Here is a 21,829-nt window from a genome sequence, read left to right on the forward strand (position 1 = left end):
AAAGAAATATAAACAAACCCTTCTAATGCTGGCCATACACTCTGCAATTATCGGGACGATCCGCCCGATATCGGCGGATCGCCGCGATAATTGCAGCGTGTATGCGGGCGACCGAGGGTTAAATATTGCTCGGTCGGGCATGCTGGATTGTCCAGCATGCCCGTCCGATGCGATATTTACCCGGGAAACTGTCGGCCGCATCGGGCAGTGTATGCCCAGCGCGGCCGACAGACAGACATTTCCTGTGTTCCTTCCTACGGAAGGAACAGGGAAATGTCTCCTCCCCCGGGGGCGGAGCGCGGATGTCGGGCTATACACTGTGATATTTCTCTCACAGTGTATGCCGCGGACATCTGCGGCTGGCAGCCAGCCAGATAAAATGTCTGTCGGTCTGACAGACATTTTATCTGGCAGTGTATGCCCAGCATAAGGAGAATAAAAAAGAATAGAAAGCTCAAATGAGACTACGCGCAACAAAATGTGCAAAAGCGCAAAGAAAAGATCAAAATTATAAAGGGGCTAATGCTAAGTTGGATATAGTAGCATCAAAAACTGCAAGTGCAAAATGCATTCACACAAAACCAGTGCCAAATTTGTTAGCATCACCAGCATATCATATTGACAATTTTATTGGTAGGGGTCTCCACAAGTTGTTGGCTTGGGGACCCAACAAACCTTATTCCGGCCCTGCAAACACAGACTGTGTTTTAATGTAGTAAATAAATAATAATAGAAAAAACTTGGTGTGGTCTCAGCTCAAAAGTATTTGCAGCACCAGTGCCCATCAAAGCAGCAAGCTTGGGGGGAATGAACAGTGTGGAACTCCCAGAAAAAGCCACTACAAATACTAGCTATGACAGGCTGGCCTAGTGACACTATAACAGGTGAATGCACAGTGTAGGGTCCCCTTGTGATAACAGTTGGTTTGAAATCCTGACACACTTTACTAAGCTCAAAAGTGCTTTAAAAACACAGAGGAATGACACATTACAACAGAAAATGCCATTCCGATTTCCCCCCTTTAAAAGTATAGAAATAAAATGTATTAAATTGTGGTTTAAAACCCGCTGTAAATATGCCGCAATCTCCACCAAAAAATGACTTTCCTGTGACAGGTGAGTTTGTTTAAAGCGATGCACTACAGTGGGCTCTGGATGCTGGAACATGCCGAGACCTGTAAGGTCACATATATAAATACTTATCCATTAGCTATAATTAGTGTTTATTCTAGCACCCTGCACCTGTCTTAACCTGTGCAGTTCCTCTTTCCTGTCTGGGGTGTTGCTCTCTGCTCTGGTGCTTCTAGCACACTCTGGTCTGTATCGCAGCAGTTTGTTGCAATAGCTGATTGTGCTAGAAGCACCAGAGCAGAAAGCGATACCCCAGGCAGGAAAGTGAAACTGCACAGGTTGTGACAGGTGCAGGGTGCTAGAATAAACACTAACTATTTATTACCTCAACACCTGGTGGTGTTGAAGGAGTCGCAGAGCTTTCAGCAGGGGACTGTATTATTCATGGGGAGATGGTCTGTATTTTTTCACAGGCCCAATTCCCCCTAGAGAATTCAACACTGTGTAAAACAAGCTGGACTGAGTCACATTATGATAGGGCGACCTCATACTGCAGATTTTCCTGTTAAAGTGTGACCACCCCATGTGCCACAAATGCATCCAACTCTAAATTACCCTCTTTATGTGCTGATTTGTCTGTTACTATATTCACACTGTATTTAATTTTTACATTGCTGTTGCTATATACACATTTTTACATTATTTTACTGTACTTGTAACTTACATAATATGTGCTACGGTTCTCTATATGGTTAAACCCTTCTAAATTCATTAGAAAATATCAAGGACCAAAACAAAACACATTTTTACACTTATGTGCAGAATCCGGCACATTATTGTGGATGTTTCTTTCAGAGGGGGGAATTTAATTGTTTTCGAGTGCAAGATCGCCCATCTAAACTGACGGGTGAATTTCAATTGTTTCCGTACTTTGTGGACGTCACTCCAAACCGGGTTTAGAAGCGTAAAGTCCTGCTTAGAGGGACCTTTCACCTAAGAAGGCTGCGAGCAGAAATAATGCATTTGCACCCTTCAGAAGAAACCATTGAATGGCCCTGACTTGCGCGCAAAAGACCAGCCACGCACAAAAACAAATGAATATCCCCAGGATGTCTTGATCTTCCTATTTGCACCCAGTTCTGTCAATTGTAAGGCGAGAAAAAAAAACCTTACTGAAACTGATGCCATATTACCATATTAATCCATCTGCATGTACTTTAAAATAGGCAAAAAATGCACAAATAAAGATAATGGGCCTAATTCAGAGGTGCACGCAAATCCATTCGCAACTACGATTCCGTACACAGCGTTTGTTCTCAAATAATGTCGCATGAGAATGTCTTTCGCAAGTCCACCGGAGATTTTATCACCGCGTATGAATTTGCATTCACATGCTGAGACACGTCCCCAAAAAGGTCTCTACATGCTTCTGTTTGCCTTGCTTCCCCCCGTAACTGACTGTCAATCACACTGGGTTCAAGTTCTCAGTGTGCCCGCTGTCGGTAATCTACAGCCGGGTGCACACTGTATAGCGATGTCAGGCGATTTGGCAAATCGTCTACATTTCTCAGTGTGCACGGGCAATTGCGTGCTCCCACGGTTGCTAGCGACGGTCGCTAGGTTTGATGTTCTGCACCTGTAGTAAGTTAATGAAGGACAGAACAGTGATCGTTCCGTCGTTCATTAACTCGTTTCAGCGTGTAAGGGCAATCCCCGTTCAAGGGCATTCGTTCCGATGACAGAACGAATGCCCGTCATTCAAGTGTGTACCCAGATTAACTTGGCAAAGGCACATACGCAATATGAAAAAATCATCAGCTTTGCGTGCACCTATGAATAAGGTCCTATGACACGAAGCAATTAAACATTCAGTTTGTGCTGACATTCACAGTTTTCTCCAAAAGCAAACTGGAATCGAGGGCATTTATCTTTTTACCCAAAAGAATGCTGCTACATCTGCCTTCTCTCTCTTATTTCTATTCAGATGTTACTAAGAGAAGAAAAGCCAGCTTTAAATAAAAAATAGATGCGCCAACAAAAACAAAGTTCTTACTTTAGGGAGATGATAAACAGTTGTGTACCACGAACCCAGAAATGTAAATATATTGTTGGCATCTATAGTATTTTCCATACTATAACATATATACAAGCATTTATACATCTTGGAACCTGTCATTTTCAGTGTGTGCTGTTCCAACAGCTGTCACCATCTGTAACTAACCATTCAGTAAATAGAGGTTGTCATAGCCCCTTGACTCTAAAGTTCTTATATGTGTATAAATAGAATGTCATACAATACACTCAGGGCTCGGGTTCACCGGCTCTGTTTTGTAATCATTATCCCACACATGAAAACACACATTTATTTTTATTATTCAATGGTCGACTGCATACAATTTTCAATTGCATTTTTTTCTCTTTGTTGTTTTCTCCTCACATTAACGGGGAGATGTACTAAGCCGTGGAGAGAGAAAAAGTACCAACCAATCAGCTTGCAAATGCCATGTTACAGGTGGTGTTTTGAAAATTGACAATTAGGAGTTGATTGGTTGGTACTTTATCTCTCTCCACTTTATCACACTCCAACGCTCAGTACATCTGCCTTTTTATATTTTAACTTTTCTGAAATGATGCATATAAAATAAAAAAATTAAAAATATATATACAGTATGTTGCATGTTTTACTGTATTTTTTTTTTTTAAATGTCACTGTACAACAATGGCTAGTCTGGGATCTGAGAAAATGATAGTACTTTTATTGGTGTCAGAATATTACAATATATTATTAAGAAAACAGGTAAAATACATTTACCATAAATGTGCTTGTCAATAAACTGGCAATCACAAGGGGACAAATACACATGCACAACACAGCTGTCCTCACAGAAGAGGGGGGGGGGGGGGGTGAGAGAGAGAGGTACTGATGATCTCACAAAAAGTAGCAAAGTGAAGATCTGACTTAATACTAAAGGAAACCACCATAGGCTGTTATTTGACTCCTGAGAATGCTAGGAATATGATCAACAGATGCTGTCTAGGATGAGGCTTGCTATTCTGTCTCTACTCCCAAAATGTCTGGGTCATCAATAATTACATTTAATGGCACTGTATAACATACATATAATTAATGGTAATGAGGTCTGCACATGATCAAGTTTGACACACAACATCCCAGGACCATCTCCATGCACTTACTGTATAGTATCCTGACCTGTCTTTATCTACTCACGATAATCAAATATATATATATATATAACAATATATAACTAGTTAGCAGCCCAGGAAAATGATGGGACATTTTCATGTCCGCGAAAAGTCCCGTTTCAGTGCTTAAACGGTCACTTTCGGTCATTTATGCTCGCCAGCTCGGGGGGCTACGATCAGAAATGTCAGCGCCGGGGGCTGGGCTGTGAGTAGAAATGTCACATATCCTCCAACATTTCACAGTAAAAAAAAATAAAGGGGGCATGGCCACTGGAGACTGTACACTGGGGATCGGAAGCAGCTGGCGCTGGCTGGTTACTGTTAGTGTGCACTTTGAAGTTCATCTCTATATATTACTGGGAGGCAGCAAGAGCTGGATGGTTACTGTAGTGTTACATAGCAACAGTAATCAGCCAGCACCGGCTGTCACCCTGCCCAGTGATATATAAAGATGAACTTCAAAATACACGCTAAAGTGAGGGTTTTTAGAAGTGAAGATGTTGCCCATAGCATCCAATCAGATTCTAGCTATTATCTTCTATAAGGTGCTAGATAAATGTTAAGTAGAATCTGATTGGTTGCTATGGGCAACATCTCCACTTCTAAAAACCCACACATTAGTAAATATACCACTAATAGTAAATAGCCAGCACCAGTCCGTGCCTCCGCAGTGCTACTAAGACATCTGGAACTCGGTACAAACCCTTACAGTGCTGTTTGCCAGTACAGACCATAAAATACAGTACTGTAACGTATAAAATGGGTAAAAGCGGGTGGTTAACTATGTCTTTTGTCGTTTGTACATGCAGGCCAATCAGACGATATCGTCAAGAATTGTCTGTTCAGAGATGAGGCAGGATGACTTCACTGAAATATATCTTTAAATAAATATTTCAGTGTGTACACCCAATATAGTTTGTCCTGCACTACAGAATGTTCAAGGATAATCTTTCACCAATATCGTTCATACAGCACATCGTCTAGTGTGTATGAGCCATTAAGACATCTGGAACGCAGTACAAACCGTTACATTGCTATTTGCCAGTACAGGCCGTAAAAAACATTACTGTACCAGCTAAAACAGTACAGTTGGAGGCTATGATGTCAGCAGTGCGGGGCCGAAAGAGCAACAATTGAATTGCTCCATTGGGCGCCATCTAGTGGACGCCAGCACGCAACACACTTTAATTCCCTCATAGAGGTAGCAGCGGTGGCCCTTTATATACAGTATATATAGATTGTGTTGTTTAAATTGCATATGATTAATGATAATGGTAGTGATTGTGAGCTTTCCACAAGATCAATTTTAACAGACGACAGCCGGGTCCATTACAAATAAGCATTAACTTTTTGTTTCTTTTATGCGCATGGTTAAACTAAAGCAGGGTACACACTATAAGATATATTGTGCGGATCATATAGTGTGTATGCTCTATTGCGCATACACGCCGGTCGTTCATTGCATCATCCCATGTGTTGTGCTGCACATCAGATGAAATGATGCAATGAACGACGCCATGCTGTCAAATACATGAAACAATATATTGCGCGGTCGTACACAGGATTGTCTAGTGTTGTACAGCTGGCGCTCGCAGTGCCTATTTACTCTCAGTGTGATTGACAAAGAGTGTTTGGGGGAGATAACAGGGAGTGGCAGCAAAGAACACAGGTGTGCCGCTACCGTTTCCAGGGCATGTTACATCCTGCTTCTGCGATCCTGTATGCAAGAAAAATGGCTCCTGCATCTCAGTTCCCGCGACCATTCTACATGACCATAGGGTTACTCAGAAGACCAATAATCTAAGGATCTGTGACCAATGCTGCGTCTTTGTACGCAGCTTCTTGGATTTACAAAGCCGCAGGGCGCCTCAATACAATCCTCGGTGTCTGAGACCAGGGGCGCTGAGAGGGGGGGGAGCAGGCACAAATTACCCGGGCTTGCTGGAGGGGCCCGGGTCCGGCACTGCCCCCCCTCCCTTCTACATCACAGCAGCCCAGCACATGCTGCTGTGTGCTGAGCTGCAGTGGGAGACTGCTCGCAGCTGCTGTCCTATACCTATAGGGGGAGCGATTACACTGATCGCGCCCCCCATTGGCTGTGCGCCAGGCTGAGGGGCTCACTGCACCCCCCTCCCAGCGCGCAAATTTTATTTTTCTGTTTTTTTTCCCTAAGGGGGCATGGCGACGCCTCCTGTGATTAGGCCACGCCCCCTGTCACCCAGGCTTGGAGCGACTCTTGGCAGCCCTGTTTGAGACATTTGCATATTTTCATACAGCATCTGCAGTGGCATTAGCGTACATCTCTGAATCAGGACCGAGGTCAAGGATTTATTGTGAGAAGTGGAGGAGGTGACCAGTGTGTGGGTGTGGTCAGTGGCAGGTGGGTATGTACACCACCTACACTATCAACCCCAATGTAGAAAAATGGCATAATTTCTGTGGGGGAAATTAAAATACAAATGTAATACTTATAATTTATGTCCGACATGTGTGTGGCTGGTAATCATGCTGTCATTGTGATGGGTCTATTTTTATGTACAGGCCTGGAGCTGTAGTCCCATACGCCCCCTTGTTACTCTGACCCTGATCATAATGTGTACATTTGAAATTGTGCTGATGTGTCTATCAAAGCATGAAAAAGTGCATTTTTTTATAACAGTAAGATATAAAAAATGATCTCTTATTTCTTTATGTGAATATTGGGCAGTATAACTTAATGGAATGGCAAAATGCATAATGGTTTACATTAATTTTAACAGAAATGTTTGGAAGTACTTTGAAGAGAGGAATGTGTGGCATATGAGAGATCACAGATGTTTATGTATTCCATTCCTAATGATTATGATGATAATGCATTCCTCAAATTCACTTTCATTGCAGTGGTCTGCTCATATCTTCTACAGTTACTGTATGTAATGATAACCAATGTTCTTTATCTGCACTATACCCTGCTGGTAAGATACAGGCAGGGGTGTATCTTGGGGTCCGAGCGCCCCTGGCAAACTAAGGGACTGGCGCCCCCCTCCAATGACTGCTTCTACTTGAAAAAATAAAATAACACACACTGGGGGTAGTTTAATTCAGACACCTGTAGAAATAGGGAGAATATTTTTTTTTCTCTTTTTAATATATATATATATCTTTTACAGAACTTACTCTACTGCAAACCACTATTTACTAATGCCAAAATACACAGGAAAAGCTTGAAAACATAGCATCAAAAACAAATATGCATTATGGGTAAAATAATTCACATATATTCAAATTGGACTGTACACTGCATTATGTTTTTTTAACTCTGCCATGGTACAACCGTCCACATGGGTCCATTGCTATTTCACACACAATAATAAAAACAGCCCATAAGGATTATATCTTAATTCTGACACCTAAGTATCCACAATACTGGATGTGCCAGCCTTGAGAAAAGGGTCCTGTGAGATCCTGAAACGTTGGTGTTTGTGGCACCGAATTAAAACCTTTTACCTTTGGATTACAAAGTCCCGGAGTGCCGCTGTCTTTCTGCTTACCATATATATATATATATATATATATATATATATATACTTTTTTTAATATATATATATATATTTAAAAAAAAATTCAGTTATAACACTTACTACATGCAAGCACTGTTTATTAATTTCTATATGTCAACAACACAGGAAAAGAGGGCATCAATAACAAACAAGGTGCATTGTGGGCAAGATAATTTGCATATATGCAAATTATCTTGCGAATAGAGCATTGTGGTTGATGTGGTGCTTACACTCTTTTCCTGCAAGGTTGACATATGGGAATTAGTGAGTGGTGATTGGTATGTAGAGGGTATTGTGGGAGAAGAGATATATTAGAAAAAAAAAATTAGTCTCTCTAATTTTAAATGTTTCTGATATAAAGGGACATATAAGAAGCTTGATACACATTAGCAATCAATAGAGGACATTGATAAGAGCAGAGAAGACAGAAGGAGACCAGGGATCATTTACTAATGACAGCTGTCTGCGGCAGTGTTGCGCGCCCCTGGCGAGGGCCATCCAGGCCAATAGGAGCGAGGGCCATCCAATCCAGGCCAATAGGAAGATACGCCCCTGGATACAGGATTCATTGTATACTCAGGGCCGCAACTAGGTGGGGCTGGAGGTGCACATGCATCGGGTGCGCCGCTACACACGGCGTCAGTGATCTCCAGCCTGGGGCCGCAGGGAGGCTCTAAGGTGGGCGCCCGCTGACATGTTATTACCAGCGGGCTCCCGGCTCCTTCCCTGCAGCGCCGCGCTAGCCGAAGGCTGGAGTTCTCTCCTGAACTCCAGCTTCCGGCTCTCCCCACAGGCACTATGGGAGAGACATAATGACGAGGAGCAGCCGGGCGGACCCATCGGCAGCGGTCACAGGAGCGGGGTTTAAGGTATTTCTTTATTTTTTGTGTGTGTAAGCGGCACTACAGGGGCATTACCAGGGGGACTACAGAAGCATTACCAGGGGGCATTATTAGGGGGCTCTACATGGGCATTATCAAGGGGAATTAGCAGGGGGCTCTACAGAGGCATTAGCAGGGGGCTGTCCTTGAGCACTACAGGGGCATAACTAGGGGTATTACTACAGGGGCATTACCAGGAGACTCTACAGGGGCATTACTAGGGGGCACTACAGGGGCATTACTAAATGGGCACTACAGGGGCATTACTAGGGGTATTACTACATGGGCACAACAAGGGCATTACTATATGGGGACTACAGGGGCATTACTCTTTGGGCACTACAGGGGCATTACTATGGGGGCATTACCATATGGGCACTACAGGGGCATTACTATGGGAACATTACCATATGGCCACTAGTACAGGGGCATTACCTCAGCAGGCATTACTATAGGTGCACTACTGAAGGGGCATTACTATGGGGGCACTGCTGCGGGGGAATTACCAGGGGGAGGGGGGCGCCAAATTACTGTCTTGCCCCGGGTGACAAAAATACTAGTTTCGGCCCTGGTATACTGGTCACATTGGAGCTACAAAGTATCATGATCAGATTGGGGCTGCATTGTGGTCATATACTGGATATGGCATTTGGCTTTTAAAACATGGAAGTTTAGTAGGTCCCCAACTTGACCTACTATGTTTAGCATGGTCTTGTCTGGCAACTGGCGATGTAATGCAGAATCTAAAACAAAGCTGGTAGCAGCTTGCCTAGATAACACACACAATAAGAAACCAATTCAATTAGCTGAGAAGCAGTTTGCCCTGAAAGTAAATACAGCATATGCAGAACTTGTGGTAGTTACAAACACACAAATTTTTGTTTGCAGCCCCTTAGGGTGGCAAATTGAGGTGATGCTGATAGACATTTCGACGTCATGGTAATGGCAATCCCCACCCTTGTGTAGTTAATTAAATTGACGCTTGTCACACACTACAATAATTTCCATTTTAAATAATGGGACAATAATTATTGCATAATGACTGATGACTGTCTAATTTTGTAGACTGGCACTGCTGAAAAATTACCCATTCATCCATTGCTTATATGAAATCTAATTTTGGAGTCCTGAACTTTAAATAGTGATAGTTGCGTACCTTTCTTGACCATAACTATTGATAAACATCAATCCAAATTCTACTAGTTTACCGTAGGGATGGCCATCGACAGTTAACCACCGATGGTAGACGGTATTGCCATAGATGGCAGAGATCCAATGGTTCGGATGGTTTTTCTTTTCAACTTGGTGCCGGGACAAGGAGCTAACCCCCTCCCCCCATGATGCAGCATGCAAAGCCCTGTCCCCACCTCTGATTGGCCCGCTGCCTGGTAATAGAGCAGGGATGACTATCAGTGGATGAAACCATCAATGGTTCCCCTGTTGATGGTTTTATATCATCGTTGTTAACCACCAATGGTGACCATCGGTGGTTAACCCACTGATGGCCATGCCTAGCTTGCCTTTTGGCCATCAGTAGTATCACTAAATAACCCCAGTGTGTGTCCATGTGATAGGAGATATGATTCAGCACAGATCACTACTGCGATCGTGGCTGCATAATCGCACGCAGTTCTGCTGCGAAAATATGCTGTTTGTAACCGCAAGGTCAGCATAAAGACACCAACTACCACTTTCTCACATCCTTAATACCTCATAGTCCTGCGTACACATCGGTAACATCGAGTGACATCGGACCCTCATGCACAATTACAGTAGCTCTGGCCTTTCTCAGAAATTGCAAGTCTCGTCACACATAGTTAATACTCAAGCTGCGTATAACGTCGCAGTGGCTAATTTATGCACGCCCATGCAACGGCATTCAAACTGACAGGCATGTCTGCTTTTCTCTAACCACTAACCCGCAAATGCTGACGTCCCGTCACTCACTCTGCGATGGCTTTCTATGTGCGAGCATGATGGCAGAGCGATAGCAATGCTGTTGCTGTGCACTCGCAATGCACACCATCGGCCGATCTGCTTACGCGGTTGCAATTGCGATCCATGCTGAATCAGGCCCATAGATTGCAAGCTGCAGGGAGTGATGTGAATGACTGACAGTCTCTGTAAAGCCCTGCACAATGTGTATGATATATAAATAACTCTTAATAAAATAATTGTACAGGCTTCACTGAACAAGGAAAAACGGATTTTCTTGCAGATTCTTATATTGCAGATACCTTTTAAATCCTTCTGAAAGATGACATATGCTATCTACTGTAATTAAAATAATAACAGGTCCACAACATGTACCCGCATTAACTACTGAATCCAAGCTATTGACCAATTATATTACACATTATTGATTGCAACCCGTGACTCCTGCTACCTTCAGCGAGTTGCCCAACCCATGCCCAGGTTATCTTTCCTATCCGATGTGATATTAACGTTTTGTACTTTTGCTATGGCACTCCCTTGTGTTCTGTAATTCAGATCTAATAATACCCTTTCTAAGCACGAGGCTGAAGTTCGCTTCTTATTCATTTTCCAGCTTCTTATTCAGAACATGTTATATTAAAACATTTTTATCAAATAGAATCAATAAGCTTACATTGAATAAACAAAATATGGTATCGATTACACAAATTTCAATTGCATTTTGCTTGGCCCACACAGGTTTTGTGCATGAAATAGGGTGGTAAAGTGGGCACAGGGACCAGATTTTCTATATTTGACTAAGTATCTGTAGTTGTGCAAGGGTTAAAGAGCCTTGGGCAACAAATTTCACACTTGGAATACACACAGGGGGGTCACTAACATATGACCCACTTGTAATTGGCCTTGCCCAACAAGGTTTTGTGCATGAAATTGGGTGGTAAAGTGGGCACAGGGACCAGATTTTCTATATTTGACTAAGTATCTGTAGTTGTGCAAGGGTTAACTAGCCTTGGGCAACAAATTTGACACTTGGAATCTACAGAGGGGGGTCACTTACATATGAACCACTTGCAATTGGCCTTGCCCAACAAGGTTTTGGGCCTGAAATTGGGTGGTAAAGTGGGCAAGGTTAATATCAAGTGGGTCATATGTAAGTGACCCCCCTCTGTAGATTCCAAGTGTCAAATTTGTTGCCCAAGGCTCTTTAACCCTTGCACAACTACAGCTACTTATTCAAATGTATTAATTGGTCCCTGTGCCCACTTTAATGCCCTATTTCATGCATAAAACCTTGTTGGGCAAGGCCAATTGCAAGTGGGTCATATGTATGTGACCCAGGGGCGTCTTAAGAGAGGAGGGGGCCCATGTGCACTCCCTGTACGGGGCCCCCTCCTCTCTCCCCGGTGGCCGGCAGCCAACTGACGCGGCTAGCCAGCCACCGGAGCCTTAGTAGACTCCGGGCACTAGTGTCTACTACGCATGCGCAGAACGCCAGAAAATGGCCGTGGCGGCCATTTTTCCGGCGTTCTGTGCACGCGCAGTAGAAGACTCCGGGCACACTCTAGTGCCCTTAGTCTACTGCGCATGCACGGAACGCCGGAAAAATGGTGACGGCGGCCATTTTCCGGTGTTCTGAGCAGCGCAGACACCCGACGTGGAACCACTGATAGGTAAGTCTAAAATAATATGGGTGCAGTGTGTGTGGTGCGGGGCCCCCCTGGACCCGGGGGGCCGTGTGCCCCGCACACAGTGCACCCATTATAGATACGCCACTGATGTGACCCCCCTGTGTGGATTCCAAGTGTCAAATTTGATGCCTAAGGCTCTTTAACCCTTGCACAACTACTAATACTTACTGAAGTATATTAATTGGCGCCTGTGCCCACTTTAATGCCCTATTTCATGCATAACATCTTTTTGGGCAAAGCCAATTGCAAGTGGGTCGTGTGTAAGTGACCTCTCTATGTGGATTCCAAGTGTGAAATTTGTTGCCCAAGGCTAGTTAACCCTTGCACAACTACAGCTACTTATTCAAATCCAGAAAATCTAGTCCCTGTGCCCACTTTACCAGCCAATTTCATGCACAAAACCTGTGTGGGCCAAGCAAAATACAATTGAAATTTGTGTGATACCACATTTTGTTTATTCAATGTAAGCTTATTGATTCTATTTGATAAAAATGTTTTAAGATAACATGTTCTGAATAAAAAGCTGGAGCTCGATCAAGAAGCTAATTTCAGCCTCGTTTTCTAAGCCGAAATATTTTGTATGTTTACTCTGTACGCTGCTGTGTACACTCTGTGGTGCCTTATAAATTAAAGTTAACAATAATAATAGCAACAACATACTATAGTCGAACTCTGCTTCAATATGAATGGAAACTCATTCATTGGGTACAGGAACCCCTTAGATTTGCTTAGCCTAATAGATTAAATTCTTGCAGATCACAGAAGTCTGAGATGACGTAATTAACTGTGAAGAGGGAGGGGGTAACTTAAGTTATATATATGCATACTGAGGTAAGTGATCTCGAATGCATGTGAGAATACTAGGTGACAACCATGTGTAAGCCATGTACTGTACGTGTGGGATGTGTTCATCATACCTTACAGCAGCACCGGTCCTGCAGCAGTCACCAGCGATCGATTAGGGACAATCGGAAAGGGGCGTGGTTATATCTAGGGGGCTTGTCACATTCCTTAGCACCAGGGAGCCAGCCAGCCAGCAGCCCCAGTGCGACCTGGGTTAATGGCACAGTCAGCCAGTCAGTATGTGATCGGCGTCATTGAGTGGGGTTCCTAGGCTAAGCCCCCCCACAGATGGGAGAGAGGCGGCGCTCTGATGGCAAATGCCTGGTTTTCAAATACATGTGTTACATGGTTTATCTGTGTATTGTACATGCTGCGCTGTAGGTGTATATGATCTATGTGTAACATCAGGTCACAGCCCAGATAACATGCACACACATACACATTTCCTGGCCATACTTTTATTACTGTCTTCAGCATCTTAACGTTTAGTGCACTGTAAATCCCCCTCTGTCCAGGCACTTGGCAGAGATTATTTTCCTCTCGCAGTCAGTCTCCGTGAGCTGCTGGATACTTTCCATTTCCACACACATTCCAGGAGGCAGATCAGGCGGGAAGGCAGCAGCTGGGAGTGGGACCTGTGCTGTGGCCGTGTGTGTGGTGTTGCACGGAGACGTCACCACTGATGTAATCGTGTACGGAGAACTTTTTAAACACGCACCGCTTCGCACGATGCCATTGGCTGACTACAGAGACAGATCGGTAACAGCGACACGATTGGCTTAACGACAGCTGCCATCACAGCCATAGCGAGGCGTGCAACGCAGGCGGGACGTTTCTATTGGTTGATAGCGGTGGTGGCTGTGTGACGTCAGCTTCCTGGTTGTGCCAGAGCTGGGGAACAATAAAACGGGAACTGGTATATCTTCTTCTGCACGGGTACGGTACGATCACGGTGAGTGCCGCTGGCTGTGTCCGCAGTGTACGCTGCCGCGCAGGCTTTATACTCACTCTTGTCTCTCCGCTGCTATACAGCTATTACCGTTACTTTATACTTCCCTGTCAGGTTGTCTTACTGCACCTAACTGTGTGCCAGACCCGAGCCTGTTACTCCGCTCTATTAGGTTTGTTAAGGTTTACAGGGAGCTATTTTCTTGCCCCAGCGAGCTGATTTCCGATCCTTTGCCCCAGGGGGGTGATTCCTGACCCTATTGCCCCGGAGGTGGCTCATTCCTGACCCTATTGGTGTGATTGCCCCAGGGGGCTATTTGCTGGAGTGATTGCCCCAGGGGGCTCTTTGCTGATGTGAGGCTCATTCCTGAAGTAATTGGTTGCCACAGGAGGCTCATTCCTGACCCTATACACCTAGGAGGCTCTTTGCTGGTGTGATTTGCTCCAGGGGGCTCATTCCTGACCTTATTGCTCCAGGGGGCTAATTCCTTACGTGATTGATTGCTCATGGGGGCTCTTTGCTGGCACCAGAGGCGTCACTAGGGTTGGGGTCACCCGGTGTGGTAGCTCATGGTGTCATCCCACCCCCCACCCCACCCCCCCCACAATGACCTCCTCGTGTATCACACCACACGGAATCCTTAATGTTTTGTACTAGTTTCACATGTAAATCATAATTCCTGTATATCAGTAAATGCAATACAATATCATATGCACAGGTAAAATTAAACAACATTTACATAAGAGTTATGCAAATGAAACTCAACGCTTAAATTATTTTTGCACACTTGCAAGGTATTACGGATGTGAGTAAAGGGAAGTGAGCGTCTTTGTATTGTGCTGTGGCAGTACTGCGATCCCACACATTTGCATAATTTTGCAGAACTGTGTGAACGATTGCTACCGCATTCACATTAGCGATCCGTGCTGAATCAGGCCCCAGGAAGGTTTCCCCACTTTTTAATTCACTTCTTGCAGGTCACATTTTGTATAAAATTCAATGATTGCGCTGAGCAAAATAAAAAGTGGGTCCCGGGGACCCCTCACTTTAAAAAGTTGGGGTCCTACTAGACAGTTTCTGGGTCCCATCACAATTTATGCTTCACTGTCTGTAGCAGCTAAAAACACCCTACAGGGCATATTTTGCACTGACAATGAAAGGGGGAGAAGGGGCACAGGGGTAGGAGGGCAGAGTGCAAAGGAGAGCAGAAAGAGAGAGGAGAACTGGAGGCACAGGGCTGGGAGAGACTACACAGGAGAGCAGAAGGGGTACAGACATGGGGAATGGGGGTGGCAGGGCAGAGTGTAAAGGAGAGAATGGAACAGGGGGCATAGAAGTGGAAGGGCAGAGCACACAGGAGAGCATAAGGGGTACACACATGGGGAATGGGGGTGGCAGGGCAGAGTGTAAAGGGGAGGGGGAACAGAGGTGGAAGGGCAGAGTACACAGGAGAGCAGAAGGGGTACAGACATGTAGAAAGGGGAACAGGGGGAACAGAGGTGGAAGGGCAGGGTACACAGGAGAGCAGAATGGGTATAGACATGGGGAGAGGGGAACCGGGGGCACAAAGGTGGGAGAGGAGACTACACAGGAGAGCAGAAGAAGGGGTACAGACATGGAGAAAGGGAAACAGGGGTATGAGGGCAGAATACACAGGAGAGAAGAAGGGGTACAGACATGGGGAATGGGGGTGGCAGGGCAGAGTGTAAAGGAGAGAAGGGAACACGGGGCACAGAGGTGGAAGGGCAGGGTACACAGAGCAGAAGGTATACAGACATGGGGAGAGGCAAACAGGGATTACAACGTCTGAAATACTATTGGATTAATATTGAAATTAGCTATGTTTGTTACAAACAAATGGTAATTTCAATACAATCCACTTTTGCTTCAGGAAAAAAAAAGTATATATATATATATATTCAACTAAAAACTAAAAGACAGACAATATAGTGTGTATATATGGCAATTAGTAAATAAACAGGTCTGTAAAGTACATACTATTAGTAACTTCGTTCCAATGCACACTGGCAGGCAGCTGAGCCAGCCAGGACTGAGCCTGCACTGGGTGTGTGCGCACTTGAATGCAGGATTGCAAGTCAGGTGACAGGTTCTCCTCCCTCTTGGCAGAGCGCTCAGTCTCCTCTCCTCCTCCTTCTCCCTCCCAGAATGACCAGCGTGGAGCCAGCGTGCCACACTGTGCTCGATGACGTCATTGCGGCGTGACGTCACCACGGCCGGCGTCCACACACAGAATGTACGGACCCAGCGGCGGCATGCAAAGGCAATCAATATGGGGTTGTCATTTGACTGATGAGTCGGCGGTGGGGATTGAATGCGGCCGCGGCGCTTGGTGGCGGGCCGGAGCTTGTGAAAGGAATTGCGGTCGCGTCTGTGGATGGGGGTGCGGATGTGAGTGCAGCTCTTTTTGGTGTCACCCCTTGAACAGTGACACCCGGGTGCGGGCCGCACCCCCCTAGTGACGCCACTGGCTGGCACGATTGCCCCATGGGGCACTAGAGCGATTGGGGCCTAGATATAAAAAAAAGTGATAGCCCTTAAACCTATCATTCCTTATCTCCACTATCTGCAGTGATTTTGGAACTGGTACGGGCCAATTTATCATGGCGCCTTACCCGGGAGGGACAGCTGCTCCAATAAGCAGCTGTCCCAGCAACCCCCGAAACCAGTATTTTCACCACTAATACTAATGCAGCAGTAGTTTACACTTCTGGATTCTGTCCTGGCAGTGTTACTGCGCAGGTGCATTGTGGATCCTTCTTTACACTCTGGACCTGATTCCATTTGGTAGCACAACCAAATAATCCCCATGCATCGTATAGGGACAACAATGTTCATGGGAGAGGTCTTCAATATCTCCTGCTTTATACACGTATTAAATAGCCTTGTGATTTAAATTGGTGGTAATCATGCGGAAACTGCAGTATACATATAGTCAGGTGCATAAATATTGGGACATTGACAGAATTTTCATATTTTGGCCTCTATTCACCACCACAATGGCTTTGAAATGAAACAAACAAGATGTGCTTTAACTGCAGACTTTCAGATTTAATTTGAGGGTAATTACGTCCAAATCAGGTGAACGGTGTAGGAATTACAACGGTTTCTATATGTGCCTCCCACTTTTTAAGGGGCCAAAAGTAATGGTACAAACTAAACAATCCTAAATCTAACTTTCACTTTTTAATACTTTGTTGCAAATCCTTTGCAGGCAATTACAGCCTGAAGTTTGGAACGCATAGACATCACCAGACGCTGGGTTTCATCCCTGGTGATGCTCTGCCAGGCCTCTACTGCAAATGGCTTCAGTCCCTGCTTGTTCTTGGATCATTTTCCCTTCAATTTTGTCTTCATCAAGTGAAATGCATGCTCAATCGGATTCAGGTCAGGGGATTGACTTGGCCATTGCATAACATTCCACTCTTTAGCCTTAAAAAACTCTTTGGTTGCTCTTGCAGTATGCTTCGGGCCATTGTCCATCTGCACTGTGAAGCGCCGTCCATGAGTTCTGAAGCATTTGACTGAATATGAGCATATAATATTGCCCAAAACACTTCAGAATTCATTCTGCTGCTTTTGTCAGCAGTCACATCATCAATTAATACAAGGGAACCAGTTCCATTGGCAGCCATACATGCCCACGCCATGACACTACCACCACCATGCTTCACTGATGAGGTGGCATGTTTTGGATCATGAGCAGTTCCTTTCCTTCTCCATACTCTTCTCTTCCCATCACTCTGGTACAAGTTGATCTTTGTCTCATCTGTCCATAGGATGTTGTTCCAGAACTAATGGCTTTTTTAGATGTTGTTTGGCAAACTCTAATCTGGTCTTCCTGTTTTTGAGGCTCACCAATGGTTTACATCTTGTGGTGAACCCTCTATATTCACTCTTGTGAAGTCTTCTCTTGATTGTTGACTTTGACACATATACACCTACCTCCTGAAGAGTGTTCTTAATTTGGCCAACTGTTGTGAAGGGGTTTTTCTTCACCAGGGAAATAATTCTTCTGTCATCCACCACAGTTGTTTTCCGTGGTCTTCCGGGTCTTTTGGTGTTGCTGAGCTCTCCGGTGCATGCTTTCTTTTTAAGAATGTTCCAAACAGTTGATTTGCCACACCTAATGTTTTTGCTATCTCTCTGATGGGCTTGTTTTGATTTTTCAGCCTAATGATGGCTTGCTTCACTGATAGTGACAGCTCTTTGGATCTCATATTGAGAGTTGACAGCAACTGATTCCAAATGCAAATGTCACACCTAGAATCAACTCCAGACCTTTTACCTGCTTAATTGATAATGAAATAACGAGTGAATAGCCCACACCTGTCCATGAAATAGATTTTGAGTTGATAGTCCCATTACTTTTGGCCCCTTAAAAAGTGGGAGGCACATATAGAAACCGTTGTAATTCCTACACCGTTCACCTGATTTGGATGTAATTACCCTCAAATTAAATCTGAAAGTCTGCAGTTAAAGCACATCTTGTTTATTTCATTTCAAAGCCATTGTGGTGGTGAATAGAGGCCAAAATATGAAAATTCTGTCAATGTCCCAATATTTATGCACCTGACTCTATGATTACCAGGGCTTAGGGCTTAATAGCTTTTTTAGCAACCCATCAGATCCTAGCTATTATCTTCATACTAGACGGTACTGAATAAATTATAATTAGAATCTGGTTGCTATGGGCAACAACTCCACTTCTAAAAACCTGCACTTTAGTAAATATACCTCCTAATATAAATTCCACACTGCCCCTAAATTTTACAGTAACATTTTAACCCCACTAGTGCCTCCTATAATGGTTCCTTCTTATTCCGAACCCCTCAGCTCTTTTCTGCAGAGGGTTTGAGAAATCGTAAGACAAAATGATGCACTGTCATTTGTAGCACCATGGTTTTTTTGTATGCAGTGTTACTTGTAAACTTTTCCAGAGCGTATAGTTTCTATGTAAACTATGGTATTGGTAGATAACGTGTGTGTGTGTGTGTGTGTGTGTGTGTGTGTGTGTGTATGTGTCTGTGTGTGTATATAGATATATATTATAATATATAATGCAACTTTACTATTACCGCATCAAGATGCACTACCACTACTGGGGGCATTGTGTGTAAGGGGCACAAATGTGGGTATTGTGTAAAAGGGGCACTGCTGTGTGTGTGATTCATGAATTAGGGGTGAATCAAGATTGTGCTACTGTGTGGCGTATAGCTTAGTGGTCCTCGGGCTTCGTTGAATTTTTTAATGTGGCCCACACTGTCTTAAAGGTTAAAGACCCCTGCTTTAGACCCTGCGACAATAACAAATTACAACTTGATAAACCCCAAGGAGTTCTTCTTTGGTAGTATACAGCAGAAGGTCATATAGCAACTTACTGAGCTGTGAGGCAGTTTACCAGGCACATAAGATTTACTGGATCAATATGGTAATAATATATAAAGCATGTTGGAAGTGGATACGTATCTCGCAATCAGCCGCCCCAGTCTAGAGTGTAGCCAGCTATCATAAACCTATCCATTGCCACTAGGTCACACCATCAATCTTTTGTATTGTATTTGTAAAGTCATCCACCCCCACAGTTTTACTTTGTGCAAATACCAAATGACAGTAAAAAAAAAAAAAAAAGAATATTTTATATATTTATCACACACACCCAGCCCCTTCAGCCCTAACAATGAAACCATCTGCCTAGTAGTGTGTGGGTCCCCTCGTGCTGCCAAAGCAGCTCTGACCCATGGACTCCCACAATACAGCAGCGTCCTGTGGTATCTGGCACTAAAGGTGCGTATCCACTTATAGACATATAGGGCGCCGGAGCTAGAGAGGGCAACCTTGCACGCGCGCTGAAGGCGTGGTCATGAAAAGGGGGCGTGTCTATAAGACGCGTCCCCTTTTCATCATACTTGGGGGCGTGCCCGGCGCTTACGGACATGCAGGGCAGCCCCCAAGCGCTGCAGAAAGGGAGAATAGATGCCGGGCGCATGCGCCCGGCGCCTATTCTCCGGCGGTGACCGGGTCACCGCATGTTTCTCCACCCGCGGGACACTGCGTCCCGCGGGTGAGAACGGCACCCGCAGGCTGTGAGGGCGGGGCGCTTTTTTCCCTCCTCCTGGAGGGCAGGGTGCTTTTTGCCCTCCTTCTGGAGGGCAGGGAGCCGCGCCCCGCTAAAACAGCCTAGCAGGAACGCTAGACATACAAATGAGAGCACAATTACGACATTGCAATCGTGCTGTCGTTTGTATGTCTAGTGATGTGACTAGACTGAACGTTCACTCGTTCAGTCCAGGCACATGCTGACCAGCATGTACGGGCGAGGATAGATGGCAAAAACGACCAGAGGGCACGCGCATCGCTGGTCGTTTTTGTCATTTACATGCCCCATTTGCGGGCAATTACACGATAACGACGTCGTTAACGTGCAGTCGCCTGTCAAAATCGCCTAGTGGATACCTGGCTTAACACTTTAGCAGCAGATCCTTTAATGTCCTGTAAGTTGCAAGGTGAGGTCTCCATGGCTCGGACTTGTTTTTCCAATACATCCCACAGATGTTTGATCAGACTGAGATCTGGGGAATTTGGAGACCAAGTCAACAACTTGAACTCTTTGTCATGTTCATCGAACCATTACAGAACATGTTTGCAGTGTGGCAGGGAGCATGATTCTGCTGACAGAGGCTCTCAGGGAATACCATTGCCATGAAGGGGGCACTTCATCTGCAACAATGTGTAGGTGGGGGGTACGTGTCCAAGTGACATTCACATGAATGACATGAATCGCATACATATAAAAACACAGTGTTTTGTATGTTTTGTTTTCTTCCTGGACACTTTATGTATGGAAATAGATAAATACTGCTAGTGCAGAGATAAATAGTGCGGACCGATCTTTGCACTAGCAGTATCTCAGGACGTGTCTATTCTTCACAATGTAGAATGCACACCAGGTCAGAAATGATGGACAGTAGTGCATGATTAACGTTTTAAGTTATGTTTCTTGTCCTTATATTTTACATGACGGGATTATTCACTAAAAATATAACATGCGCACTGCAGCTGTGTTTATTATAATGTAGTGTAATAAATAAAATGTAATGTAATACGCCTTCCCTTTTTTTCCTGCATAGTAAAGTGTGCTTATGGTATGGTGGTGGTTTAATAATTTGCATATCATTATTCTGACAATTCTTTTTACCTGTTGTTCAGATGGATGGAAGTGGACTGTCGCCACCATCGGTGCTGAATGAATATTTATTGCGAGGCAGTGTGTCGTCTTCAGGAGCACGGTGTATGTAGAACATTGTATATTACAAACAAATATTACAGTAATGAAGAATAAAGAACAAATACACTTTCATTGTTCATTTAAAAGCAATGGCCAGGAATTGCTGGCATTTGGACGTTCTTTACTGAACCAAAATAAATTCTGTCTAAACTGCTGAATACAACTTTTTCTATTTGCTATAAATAACATTACTTATGATCAAAGAGGCAAGCCAGTGCCTCAAGAAGCCTATTTAGTGTGTGTGTGTGTGTGTGTGTGTGTGTGTGTGTGTGTGTGTGTGTGTAATTTTATATATATATATATATATATATATATATATATATATATATATATATATATTTAATGTATGAGTCTCCCATATCCAAATATTCCGAAATATGGAATGATTTTGGCATGACTGAGATAATGACATTT

General features: G+C 44.3%; 2 protein-coding genes across 2 annotated transcripts in view; one reads left to right on the plus strand and one right to left on the minus strand.

Annotated features, from left to right (window-relative positions):
• Positions 1-13,303, minus strand: part of SLC25A45 (solute carrier family 25 member 45) — an 88,714-nt gene extending 75,411 nt beyond the window's left edge. The window contains exon 1 of the mRNA XM_088471081.1: positions 13,235-13,303. The gene's annotated coding sequence lies outside the window, so the exon portion shown is untranslated. The remainder of the gene's footprint in view (positions 1-13,234) is intronic.
• A 173-nt stretch (positions 13,304-13,476) lies between these two features.
• The window catches only part of FRMD8 (FERM domain containing 8), a 40,612-nt gene continuing 32,259 nt past the window's right edge, over positions 13,477-21,829 (plus strand). Inside the window, exons 1-2 of the mRNA XM_088471083.1 lie at positions 13,477-14,112; positions 21,337-21,418. Coding sequence (XP_088327209.1) covers positions 21,337-21,418 — 82 coding nt within the window. The 5' untranslated portion in view covers positions 13,477-14,112. The remainder of the gene's footprint in view (positions 14,113-21,336; positions 21,419-21,829) is intronic.

This window comes from Taudactylus pleione, unplaced genomic scaffold (assembly GCF_031769625.1).
Source record: "Taudactylus pleione unplaced genomic scaffold, aTauple2 ptg000109l, whole genome shotgun sequence".
Lineage (NCBI taxonomy): Eukaryota > Metazoa > Chordata > Amphibia > Anura > Myobatrachidae > Taudactylus > Taudactylus pleione.